Below are 13,990 nucleotides of genomic sequence, written 5' to 3'. Positions count from 1 at the left end.
TTAAGAGAGTTAAAGGTGAACAAGACATGATGGAGAATATTTTGGGGGATTCCTTCGGGGGGGGATCATTCCCCCTCTTTTGTTTTTAAAGCTGAATTTTCAGAGTTCTTGTAAAATCAGAGCAGAAGCGCCAGCAGCTGCTCCTTCCACACTCAGAGAGTCATGGAGACACTATTTAAAGAAATATAAATCTATATTATTAATCTCTTTTATCAAAGGACTGTTATAGAACAGCCAACAACTAATCAGACTATATAATATATAGATTAATAATAGCTTCTTCTACTTTTTGTGAGATTACTCCTCTTTTGTCAATTAATTGTTGAGGGAAATTAGGATTTACATCTCTCTTGAGAATATTAAACAGAGACTTAAATTCTTTTGTGGAGAACTTAAAATAAGATCTTAGCCAATTAGCATCTCCTAAAAACTTTTGAAAATAATTTGAAATAAGTAAACTATCTTTTTTGTTGTTTTTTCCAGACCCATTATCTGTTTTTTTTATTGGATATTTTACGTATTTACCTTTCAATGTTATCTCCTCTCCCATTTTCCCCCCAAACCCCTTATCCCATACCCCTTCCTCCTATTTTTATGAGGGTGTGCTCCGAACATCCTTCCAGTCCTATCTCCCTGCTCTCGGATTCCCCCAACACTAGGGAATCCAACCTTTCAGGGACCATGGCCCTCCACTTCTACTGATGCCTGACAAGGCCACTCTCAATTGCCTATACAGATGGAGACATGAGTCCCTCCCTTTGTGCTCTCAGGCTGGAGGTTTAGACCTTGGGACCTCTGGTTGAGTCTCTTGATACTCCTTCTAAAAAGGACCAAAGCACCCACACTTTGGTCTTCCTTCTTCTTCTTGAGTTTCATGTGGTCTATGCGTTGTGTCTTAGGTATTATGAGCTTTTGGGCTAATATCCGCTTATCAGTGAGTGCATACCATGTATGTTCTTTTGAGATTGGGTCACGTCACTCAGGATGATATTTTCCAGCTCCATCCATTTGCCTAGGAATTTCATGAACTCATTGTTTTTAATAGCTGGGTAGTACTCCATTGTGTAAATGTACCACATTTTCTGCATCCATTCTTCTATTGAAGGACATCTGGGTTCTTTCCAACTTCTGACTATTATAAATAAGGCTGCTATGAACATAGTGGAGCATGTGTCCTTGTTGTATGTTGAAGCATCTTTTGTGTATATGCCCAGGAGTGGTATAGCTGGGTCCTCAATTTTCTGAGGTACTGCCAGACTGCTTTCCATAGTGCTTATACCAGCTTACAATCCCACCAACAATAGAGGAGTGTTCCTCTTTCTCCACATCCTTGCCAACATCTGCTGTCACCTGTGGTTTTGATCTTAGCCATTCTCACTGGTGTGAGGTGGAATCTCAGGGGTTGTTTTCATTTGCATTTCCCTGATGACTAGGGATGCTGAATACATTTTTTTTTTTTTTTTGGTTTTTTGAGACAGGGTTTCTCTGTGTAGCCCTGGCTGTCCTGGAACTCACTCCATAGACCAGGCTAGCCTCGAACTCTCGAAGTCAGAGATCCGCCTGCCTCTGCCTCCCAAGTGCTGGGATTAAAGGTGTGTGCCACCTGAATACTTCTTTAGGTGCTTCTCAACCATTTGAGCTTCCTCAATTGAGAATTCTTTGTTGAGCTCTGTGCCCCAATTTTTTTTAATTTTTATTTTTTTGAACATGAAATGCTTTTTTATAGCATGTTTTACAAGGGGAGGGGGTAAGAGGGGCCAGGTGGTGGAAAAGTACAGAATCTTCTTGGCCTGTGCCTTGAAACATGTCATGGTCTATACAGTACAGTGCCTTGAATTATGATCTACCTGCTATTCTTCAGAAGATATGGTACACTGCTTGAGTTATGGTCTCCCTGCTATTCTTCAGAAGATATGGTACACTGCTTTGAGTCTATCTGCAGTTGCCAAGCAGGATCTTGCAGTTGCCAAGCTTCAGAGGACATTGTGCAGGTGGGGAAAGGTAGGGGGTGAGGGTAAGGGCGAGGGTACTGGCTTCTGGCATTTCCCCCTTCTCTGTTTAGTTAGAGAAGGCGTCTTATGATCAATCCCAACTATGTGAATTTTGAATTTGGATGTCTAATTATGGGGGGTCTTAGACAAGTTCACAACCCCAAAACATTGATGTGAGACGAGTCACATTGATGGTTGAAGGCTTTAGGCTGTCGACTCTGTGCCCCAATTTTAATGGGGTTCTTTGATTGTCTAGAGTCTAATTTCTTCAGTTCTTTGTATATCTTGTATATTAGTCCTCTATCAGATGTAGGGTTGGTGAAGATCTTTTCCCAATCTGTTGGTTGCCTTGCCGTTTTGTCCTATTGACTGTGTCCTTTGCTTTACAGAAGCTTTGCAGCTTTATGAGGTCCCATTTGTCAATTCTTGATCTTAGAGCATAAGCCATTGGTGTTCTGTTCAGGAACTTTTCTCCTGTGCCCATGTGTTCGAGGCTTTTCCCCACTTTCTCTTCTATTAGTTTCAGTGTAGCTGGTTTTATGTGAAGGTCCTTGATCCACCTGGAATTGAGCTGAGATACTGCCCAGGTTAGAGCTCCTGGGAGGCCCTCTTCATCTGGGTTTTGAGAGGTTGGGTACAGAGCTGCCACCTGGGATCTGCTGTGTTCTCGGGCCCAGACCAGAAGTCCCTTCATATGGTTTTATCAGGGGATATAGGAAAAAGCATTGGGCATAATTTGACATACATTCATGATAAAAATCTCTCCAAAAAGTGAAAAATGAGAGGAAATAACTCAATTGGAGGATTGAGTGGACACCACACATCTTACATAACAGACCACAAACTAGGAATCCAAGATGTGCTGGATGCTGTGATTGTCTACTGTGTTTTCACCTTTGTAAATCTAATTGATGTTGGATTTGAAGGACTTGGGTTTTGGGGTTTCAAAGACAGTCTCTGTTACCTAGGCTAGCCCCCAACATGTACCAAAGTTCCAAAATTGCTAAGATTTGGGGGATTTTGTTTGAGAACTCAAAATTGAATATCCTACAATCTATTAGGAAACCAAGTATTCACATAATTCTTCCTTGGATGTCTGTCTTTGTCTAGTCTGGTATATCTACTTAAAAATGAGTTTCAACATATTTTCAAAACTATGTGGGATGGGATCATGACTTTTTTTTTTGCAGACTAAGCACCATGTTCTACAAAAATTTTGTCTTGACTGTTCCCTTTGTCTGGATCTTTATGAGAATTAATGTGATAATTAGGTACCAACTGCCTACTAAATGCTTGTGACTCCTAGGATTTACTAATAGTAACAGTAACAATTACAGTGACCAAAATAAAAAGATATTGAAGTACAATAGATTGTCAGTTGTAGGCAGCTACAGTAATGTTCAGCTTCTGTGAAGCCCATTTCTCCTGACTTTCTGTTTCTCAGTTCCTTCTGTGATCCTTAAAGAGTGGTCTGCATATAAAGGAAAATCACCTCAGACCCCTGAGTTGGTATCTGCACTCACTTTTCGGGAATGGACTTGCCCAAACCTCAAGAAGCTCTGGTTAGGCAAAGCAGTTGAAGACAAGAACAGGAGGATGCGAGCTTTCCTGGCCTGTATGAAGTCAGATACACCCAGTATGCTCAATCCAGCTAATGTCCCAACCCACCTGCTGCTCATGTGCTGTGTACTCCGGTAAGCTATACAACAGACACTCCTACTTTACTTTTTGACATCTTCCTTAAGTGTTTTCTTATAGCATTTCAAGGTGAAGAGATTTTTTGGTTTATGCTTGACTTAACCTTAGCCTTCAGAAACATTAGGAGTGATTGTTATATGGATAGTCCCAGTTTGTGATCCCATATCATCATTTGGACATACATGCATTCAATTTTTTATTTAAAAAATTTTTAGAGTCATTTATTTTTATGTGGATGGGTGTTTGCCTGCAGGTATGTTTGTACACCATGTGCATGTAGTTCCCCCAGAGGCCAGAAAAGCTTTGCATCCTCTGGAACCTGAGTGACAGATATTTGTGAGCCAACATGTGGGTGCTGGGAATCAAACCCTGGGTCCTCTGGAAAAACAGAATGTTGCTAAACACTTAACCATCTCTCCAGCCCTGATTTGTTTGATCTTTTGTTGCCAACAGTCCTCATTCATTGTTTATTATTATTTTTGATTAGTTCACCTATTATCAAGATTTCTCCTCTTTTTATGCATCCTTTGTTTTGGTTGATTCTCTCCCTCACCCTTCCTCTCTTGCATCTCTCTGCTCCTCCTTCCTAGTTAACCTCCCATATCCTGTTTTCCATTTTCATTTCACATGTGTTCTATTATCCTCTTCCTCTGAAAGCCTCTTTTTCCCCCTTCATGGACTCATGTCTGGTATCTTGACCATACACACATTCACTTCCACCTAAACACACATATACAAAAACTACCAGCTAGGATAAAATATTGGAGACAGCATATGGTATCTCTCTTTCTGACCTTAGGTTACTTTCCATATCTTTCTGTTGCTTACCTTTCTTTCTTTCTTTCTTTCTTTCTTTCTTTCTTTCTTTCTTTCTTTCTTTCTTTCTTTCTTTGAATATTAATTTATTTGATCTTGTTTATCATAATGATGTCTTAGGAATGATTGTTATATGGATAATCTCAGTTTATGATTCCACGTCTTCATTAAGACATGCATTAAGCAACATGTACTGTTGCTGTGACGAAATACTATGACCACAGCAAGTTCCTGAGGAAAGGGTTTATTTGGCTTATACTTACATATCAGTGTTCATCATCGAAGGAAGTCAGGACAGCAACTCAAACAGGGCAGGAACTGGAGGCAGGAGCTGATGCAGAGGCCCTAGAGGGGTGCTGCTTACTGGCTTGCTCCCCATGACTTGCTCAGTCTGCTTTCTTATAGACCCAGGACCACCAACTCAGAGATGGTACCACACCCACAATGGTTGGGCATTCCCCATTGACCACTAATTAAGAAAATGCCTTACAGCTGGATCTTTTGGAGGCATTTCCTTGACTGAGGTTCTCTCCTTTCAGGTAACTCTAGTTTGTGTCAAGTATACATAAAGCTACCCAGGACAAATGGACTATTGCTATGTAACTAAGCTTGTCTGAACCTCTGTGCTCAAACAATCCTCTCTACTCACTATCCCTAGTGGATTGGACTATAGGCATACATGCCTACATCCATTCAGTTGTTTTTAATCTACCCACATTCATACGTGTTCTTCTTGATTTTGGGGTTATATTCCAACTATTATACTATTATACTATTATCACAATATTTCACTGATTTCTTGATAGATACTTCTTCCCAGTTCTTTGAGATTTCACTCAGTGGGTTCAATAAATGCTTTTTTAAAAAACTGTGTTTATTGATTTTATGTATACAGGTATGTGGTTGCATGTATCTCTGTGCATCACATGCATGCAGTATCCACAAAGGTCAGAAGAGGCTGTCAGATTTTCCAAAAATGGCATTAGACATGCTTGTGAGCCTCCATGTAGGTGCTATGAATCAAACCACTTAGCTATCCCTACAGTTTCCAGAAAATATTTTCATGAAATGTGTGTTTTAGTGTTCCTTTGTCAGTGTACCTGAAGTAAATACCCAGAAATTCTGATTCCAATAAAACAGTGGTTCTCAACCTTCCTAACTCTGCAACCTTTTAATACACTTCCTCATGTTGCGATGACGCCCACCCATAAAATTATTTTCATTGCTATTTTATAACTGCTACTGCTACGAATAATAATGCAAACATTTTTGGAGACAGATATTTGCCAAAGGGGTCACATACAACCCATAAGTTGAGAACTACTGCTATAAAATATACCTATAATTTTTTACTAAATATTACCAAATTACAATAGATTATAGCCTTACTAATTTATATACCTATAATAACACTTAGATTTTCCTATTTCTTCATATTTCCAGTACTAACTATCATACAATCAAAATCTTGTAGATTTTATACAATATCTTGACATTTGTTTTTCTTTAACTACTGATGAGTATGACCTTTGCTTTTTTTTTTTCTAAAGATTATGTGCAAAGAAATTGCTCTTAACTTGAACTGTACAACAGTCTCATTTTTCTGGTTTTGAGCTTATTAGCAATTGAGGGTTTTTTAACTCTCAAGATTTTAAATTAATTTTATGTCTATGAGTATTATGACTTCATATAGTCTGTGTACCACAAGTATGCCTGGTGCCTTCAGAGGCCACGAGAAAGCAGATGGTTCTGAGATGTCATATCAGTGCTGAGAGTTGAAACTAGGTTTTCTAGATGAACAGCCAATGCTCTTAACTGCTGAGCCATCACTCGAAACCCTTGTACTAACTTTTTAATATACCAGTTGCGGTGGCACACACTTTTAGTCCCAGTACTAGAAAGGCAGAGACAGGTGGATCTCTGAGTTTGAGGCCAGCCTAGTCTAAATAGAAAGCTCCAGGACAGTCAATGTTACATAGGGAGATGCCATATCAAACAACAAACTTTTAAATATAAAATTTAAAGTTCTAGCATTTATTTATATTTTACGTATATGTGTGTGCCTGAATGTGTATGTGTATATATGTGTGTGTGTGTGTGTGTGTGTGTGTGTGTGTGTGTGTGTGTGTGTGTGTGTATGTACATATGTATATTCTCCATGTGTGAGAAGGTGCCCATGGAAGCCGGAGTGTATCAGATCCCCTGGATTGGAATTGAAGGTTGTGAGCTACCTGATAATGGATGCTGGGAACTGAACCTGAGTCCTCTGCAAGAACAAGTGCTCTTAACTGCTGAGCCATCTCTTCCTCACCTACTTGAGCTTTCTTGCTCATCTATTTATTCTGCAAACTCTCTATTAGACTATGTCTCTTTTACTTGCTGATTGTATAAGTTCTTTGTGAGATGCATAACAGAAATTTTTGTATATTTGTATTCTTATGCATGTATATTTCTGGTCTGTCACAGTTTGCTCAGATTTTATGTACAACATCATTTTATCTGACAGAATTACTTTATTTTTTCCAAGTCTTCCATTATTATAATTTTCTACATGAAGAAAAGTTAGAATATTATAGCATGCATCAATATGAACACTACCTGTAGTCTACTATTAATGTATTTTATCTATACACTATTCACCTGTCTATCTCTAGTTTCTATGTATCCTTCTTGATAGATTACTAAATGAACTGTAGATCTCAATAAATGTTTCTCCATATTGAGAAGCACATATTTTGGTTTGTCAAATCCAGTAACTTGGTTTGATATCTTAAATTCTCCATGTCCCTGGTTCATAAAGATATTTTTTGTAACACTTTTCAGGTAAGGTTTTTAAGGTTTTTAATATAGTATATACTTATCTTAGATATGCAGAAGAAAAGGGTCTTAACCTACTTTTCTCCATTTACTGGGCTAGATCCCCATTTGCGTGTATTAAATATTTCTTTCCCCACTGATTTGCTGATCTATAATAAGCACCTTCCTCTGTACACATGTGCACGTGCAGTACAAACACAAACACACCACACACACATACACACATACTCCATTCATTTATTCTGTTTTGTTCCATTAGCTAATTATTAAGGGCTCAAAATTTTCTTTAATATCAGGCAGGCCAAATTACTCTGCATGTCTTGTTTCAAAATTATACCCTTTTTACATTTCATTAACTTTTAAAATATATAATATGTAATTTAATTTCTACAACAGTATTATTGAAGGTTAATTTGACATTGAATTGATTAATTTAGGGGCATTGACATCTTTATAATGTTATGTCTTTGTGTCCAAAGACCATAGTTTACCTTTCCCATTGATTAGGTCTCTTTCTTCATGCCTTCATAGATTAATTTTTTCTACTGATATTTACAATTTAATTCCTAAGTACTTGATATGTTACTGTAATCAGGGATGATATTTCCCTTTTATGCTTTCTGATCGTTTATTTGGTAATGCATTGAAAGTAATTTTTTTATAGTAAGTAGTTCAGATTCTTGTTTCTGTGTGTTATAGAAAACTGAATTTTGAAGCTGGGAAGATCTTAGTTTTAATGGTGTTTTTATTATCATTATACATGTGTGTACATGATGTGGATGAGGAGATGCATATGCCACAATGTGCGTGTAGGATTCAGAAAACAACTTTATAGAGTTGGTTCTCCCACCTTTGCATATATTCCAGTATTGAACTTAGATTGCCAGGGTTGCACAGCGTGCACCTTTATAGGCTGAGCAATCCTGCTGGCCTTGCATTGGTTTTTGGTACAGAGTTTTACTGTGTATCCCAGGTTAGCCTTCACTTTGGGTTGAGGCTAATCCTGTGTGTTGGGATTACAGTTATGGACCACCACATTCAGCCTCAGTGTAGATTTTTGTTTTGGCCCTTTTTATCTTGGTAACTTACTTTAGCCTTTCTGAACATTTGTTTTTTTCACTGTAAGTAACATAAATAATTCTTCATAGAGCCATTCGAACATTTAAATAATGCATGCAAGGTCCCTCTTACATAATAGATGCTCAATATAATGTATTGGTTATCTAACTATCTTGACAATCAGGTTGATGACACATGAGATTTTTCCCCAAATGGATAATAGATACAGATTTTTATCTATCACATCACTAACATATTCCTGGGCCACAGATGAGACATGGCTCAGCATTTCCAGATGAGACTGGCTGCATTTCCAGAGGACCTGGGTTAAATTCTCAGCATCAACATAGCAGTTCACAACCGTCTGTAACTCCATTTTCAGGGGACCTGACACCCTCACACAGACATACATGCAGGCAAAACACTAATGCACATAAAATAAAATATGTCATTTAAAAACTTGTCCTATATTAACTCTGAAATTAGGTATTTTGTTCCTTCTTTCATTACATTTATTTATTTTATTATATATGTGTATGTATTTGCCATAACTCACATACAGAGGTCAGGACAACTTGAGGAAGTTGATTCTCTCCTTCCATCACATGGGACTTGGAGATGGAACTCAGGTTTGTGAGGTTTGATGTCAAGTGCCTTTGTCTATGGAACCAGCCCATTTTAATCTTTGTTCTCAGTTCTTTAGGAATAGCATATTTTCCTATTTACTTGGTTGTCTTGTTTGTGTAGAATGTGTCCAGAAGCATCTAACACAAATATTGTATTGTTTTAATAAGGCCTGGGAATGTCCTTAACAGAAACTCTCAGGCTCCTGTTTAACTTGTTTAGCCTTAAACACATTTTTTTTTTGCAATTTAGTCATCTGATTTTCTAGTGTATCACAGATCACAAAGCACCAAATAGTAGTAATATTTATCAAATACTAAATGTCATTTCTTTTCCAGTTTCCTATGTTAAAATACTCTGTTAAAAGCAACTTACGGGAGAAAGAGTTCATTTTGAATCTCAGTTCAAGCATATAGTCCATCATGGTAGGGAATTCAAAGTAGCCGAATCTAGAAGCAGTTAGTCATGTTGTATACAGTGTCCAGAAAAAGCAACATAAGGCTGGTGCTCAGCTAGCTTTCTCTGTTTTATACAGTACAGGATCACAACTCAGGGAATGGTGACACCCATTGTGGGTGGTTCTTCCTACCTCAGTTAATCTAATTAAGACAATCCTATCTTCATGGTGATTGTAGATCTCATCAACCTGACAATTGAGATTATCACAGTAAGCAAGACAGACAGATAATTTAACAGATAACCCTACTAATGACAATGACAAATGATAGCACACTGCTACAAACTCAAAGGAAAAAAAGATTACTTTTAAGAAAATATTCAGAATTAAGAGACAGTATCTGAAGGTAAAATTGCCCATTATTAACCAGTACCCCAATGTTTATTAAATCATCACCAACAGGTACTATTCTCTTTTTTACCATGTGCCTTGTGGTTGATGTTTCTAATCTTATAATAATAGTGCCGGATAGCATAAATGAGGAAACAAGCTTACAGAGCATTGCCCGACAGTGATGATATAGAAAGTCACAGAAGATAGAGTTCAAACCCGCCCCGAATTTTTCTGACTACCATTTCCTGCTCTTTAAGAAGATAAAATCTTTTTAGTACAGTTTTGGACCACTGAGATGGCTCAGTGGATAAAAGTGCTTTGTCTACCCTACAACCCAATGTGACCCATGAAACGCACCTAGTGGAAGGTGAGAATTAACCCCAGCAAGTTGTTCACTGAACACATGCATGGACACATGCAGATGCATGCACATGCATGTATGCATATGCATTTTTAAAAATCAGAAATGTACTTACAATAATTAATGTAAAAAGTGGTTGAAATTTTTAAAAAATTAACTTTAAGTGAAGAATAATTTAAACATGACATTGCTTACCAATATCAAGTGAACTCAGTGTGTGCACATTGAACTCTAGCCTAGTTGAATACCAGGAGTCAGTCCCTCTCAATTACTTCATTTACTTTTAGTTAAAAGATGCCTCCCATGGAAATATAGTAATACTGGAGATACTGTGACTAAAATATATGTTCATAAAGTTCATATATTTATATCCTAGAAAAATAGCCTTTTAGGAAAGACTGATCTAACTCAAAGGTATACATTTGTATATATAATTGTCATCACTGAGGAGGGAGGCATACTGAAAACCTCTGACTTTTAAGGTAGAATGTAGCCCTATTGGATGTGGAGAGGCATACATCCCTGTTCTTTCTATCAAAATTTTATCTAATCTAAAGAGTTCCTCAGAGTCCACATGTTGGCCCACAACCATCTATAATTCCAGTTCCAGGGACTCTGACACCCTCTTCTGACCTCCATAGGCAGTAGGCATGCATGTATGTGGTACCCAGACATATGTGCAAAACACTCACAGGATAAATAAATATGCATTTCAACTTACCTAGTAAAATATGAAAACAAAACATCATTTAATGTTTTTGATGTATCTCCTAAGGGCATATCACATATAGGAAAACCATAAAATCTACTAGGGCCAGTTAGAAGGCTCAGCAGATAAAGGCATCTTCCTGAAAGACTGATAATCCCTTTAAACTCCAGACCCATATGGTGGAAAGAAAGAGCTGACTCTCATAAGCCTGTATCCTCTGACTTCTACACGTGTACCGAGGAACACACATATGCCCACACATACATGCAGGCATATACACTATAAATTCAGAACATTCTAAACTTTCTGCAAAAATTAAATCTACTAAAGGAAGATTTTAGTGGCTAGTGTGGGGATTTTTTTCTCTTAGAGGGGCTCGTAAAAGCAAAGGCTTAGTTGCTTTTCACCTGATTAGAAAACTGATTAACACCATAAAAGGCCCCAGAAGCCATTTATTCCAACAGTCAAGGTGTGTTAGTACGCTTGGGAATAGCTAGACATACATGTACTCTTGAGGTGAACAGTGTCTGCCAGGGAGGATAGAAGAGGACAATAGAAGAAACCAAGCAAACTCTGTGAGTGGAGTATTGTGACAGCTTTAGACTGTGGCTTCACTAATGTGGCACAATGACCAACTGGCTGGTATAAATGACCTTGGTCCTATTGGTGAAACCTATAAACAGTACTTTAGAAATGCTTTGCCTGCTACTGCTGCCTTTCAGGCTATGGCTTTGCCTGGTGGAAGCTATATTGACTGAAGCATAGACTAGTGCAAGGAACTCTCTGTAACTGGGCCCAGTGTGGCTTGCTGTTTCAAGAAGCATTTTCATTTTGTTTTTTAAAACATCCGAATAGTAAAATGGAGGCTGATAACTGTCAGCTGGACTATAATATCTGAAGTTATTATTGAAATGCCATATAACAGGGATAGTTGAGGATGAAATAGAGATAATAAATCTAGTTATTGATATACTATAAATTACATTCATAGACATTTACATTGCTAAATGTGGAGAAAAAGACTTATTGCATAGTTACTCAAATGCATAACAGTAGAGAGAAATAACATACAGGAAAGTTAAGCTATTGTTTTGAGACACAATAAAAAGCACAGCTAAACCCACTTAAATGCTGTTAATAATGTAAATACTTAGTTGTCAAACAAGATAGATGATTCTTGTTTTGCTTAAGTAAAATTAAAATATGTAAATTTGAACTGTGGTATGGAAGTGGAACAGAATTCTATGTAGACAATAGTTTTCTAGTCAAAGTAGGCATGTAGTTTTCAACAAGAAAGACAGTCTAAATCTGCTCAAGGTATCAGTAAGTCTGTAATTTTGAGTCAAGATCACCCCCTTACCCTCACCTGTATTAAAGTGGGTCTATTTCAAGCAGGAATAGCCAAGAAGACAGGGATTCCTTCTCCCAGCTCCTATTCTTGGGCTATTTTACCCTGGAAAGGGAAGGCTGCCATTTGTCATCAATCCCATCCCCGAGTCCAGGTAAGTGTGGCCAAGAGGATTATTGAACCCAAATCCCACGCATAAAAGGGCAGAAACTCGAATCCAGTGGTTCTCAACGTTCTTAATGCTGCAACCCTTTAATACTGTTCCTTGTGTTGTGGTGACCCACAACCATAAAATTATTTTTGTTGCTACTCTGTAACTATAGTTTTGGTATTGTTATAGATGGTAATGTAAATATCTGCTATGCAGGAGAGCTGATGTGTGAGCCCTATGAAAGGGTCATTTGACCCTCAAAGCAGTTGTAACCTAAAGGTTGAAAACCTGCTTCTCTAATTGAGGCTCAAACATTGGAAGGAGTTTTCACAGTGGGAGGGGTAAGCTACAAAGATCAGGGCTACCAACACAACTGTATCCCCATCTTCAATACCCATCTGTAGAACAGAAGTATTACATACCATGCTGGGAAAAAATTCCTAGCTCTCATAAAGCAATCAGATCTTTGCTGGGGCAGGCAAGCCATAAAGTGTATGTGTGCTGGCTACTTTTATGTCAACCTGACACAACCTAGAGTTACCTGAAAGGAGGGAACCTCAATTGAGAAAATTACCTCCATAAGTTTTGGCTGTAAGGTGGTATTTTATTTTTTTTAATTAATTTACTTATTCATTTTACATCCCAATATCAGCCCCCCTTCTTTGCCTAGTTCCCCCTCCCCCTGCAGCTCCTCTCCCATTTTCTTCTTCCCTTCTCCTCTGAGAAGGGGAGCCCCCCATAACTTTCTCTCTCTTTCTCCTTTTCTCTCTTTCTCTCTCTCTCTCCCTCCCTCCCTTCCTCTTCCTCCTTCCCCTCCTCCCTCTCTCTCTGTCTCTCTGTCTCTCTGTCTCTCTGTCTCTGTCTCTGTCTCTCTCTGTGTCTCTCTGTCTGTCTCTCTCTCTCTCTCTCTCTCTCTCTCACACACACACACACACACACACACACACACACAGGCACATCGATCACTGCAGGACTAGGTGCATCCTCTCTCACTGAGACCAGACAAAGCAGCATAGTTAGGGAAATGAAATCCACAGGCAGACAACAATTTCAGGGACAGCCTTCACTCCAGTTGTTGGGGAACTTCCATGAAGATCAAACTGTACACCTACTACATATGTGTGTAGGGGGGTAGGTCCAGCCAATGCTCACTCTTTGGTTGGTGATTCAGTCTCTGGAAGCCCCCAGGGTCCAGGTTAGTTGATTCTTGTCTGTCTTCCCATGAAATCCCTATCTTCTTCAGGTACCCCAATCCTTGTCCTAACTCTTCCACAAGACTCCCAAAGCTCCATCTAATGTTTGGTTGTGGGTCTCTGTCTCTGTTTAGGTCAGCTGTTGGATGGAGCCATTCAGAGGACAGTTATGCTAGGCTCCTGTCTGCAGGCAAAACAGAGTATCATTAATAGTATCAAGGATTGGTACTTGCCCATGGCATGGGTCTCAAGTTGGGCCAGTTATTGGTTGACTATTCACTCTATCTCTACTCTTGTTTTGTCCTTGCACATCTCGTAGGCAGGACACATTTTAAGTCGAAGGTTTTGTGAATGGGTTGCTGTCCTTATCCTTCTACTAGGAATCCTGCCTGTATACAGAAAGTGGCCACTTCAGGCTCCATATCCTCCACTG

At 38.6% G+C, this 13,990-nt stretch overlaps 1 protein-coding gene across 1 annotated transcript in view; it reads left to right on the top strand.

The window, feature by feature from the left end:
- Positions 1-13,990, top strand: part of Fam120c (family with sequence similarity 120C) — a 132,218-nt gene that overhangs the window by 92,414 nt on the left and 25,814 nt on the right. Inside the window, exon 10 of the mRNA XM_028772643.1 lies at positions 3,436-3,685. Within this exon, the coding sequence (XP_028628476.1) occupies positions 3,436-3,685 (250 nt within the window). The remainder of the gene's footprint in view (positions 1-3,435; positions 3,686-13,990) is intronic.

This window comes from Grammomys surdaster, unplaced genomic scaffold (assembly GCF_004785775.1).
Source record: "Grammomys surdaster isolate TR1022 unplaced genomic scaffold, NIH_TR_1.0 216, whole genome shotgun sequence".
Classification (NCBI taxonomy): domain Eukaryota; kingdom Metazoa; phylum Chordata; class Mammalia; order Rodentia; family Muridae; genus Grammomys; species Grammomys surdaster.
The sequence above is the reverse complement of the archived record's forward strand: the minus strand, read 5'-3'. Positions and strand labels throughout refer to the sequence as shown.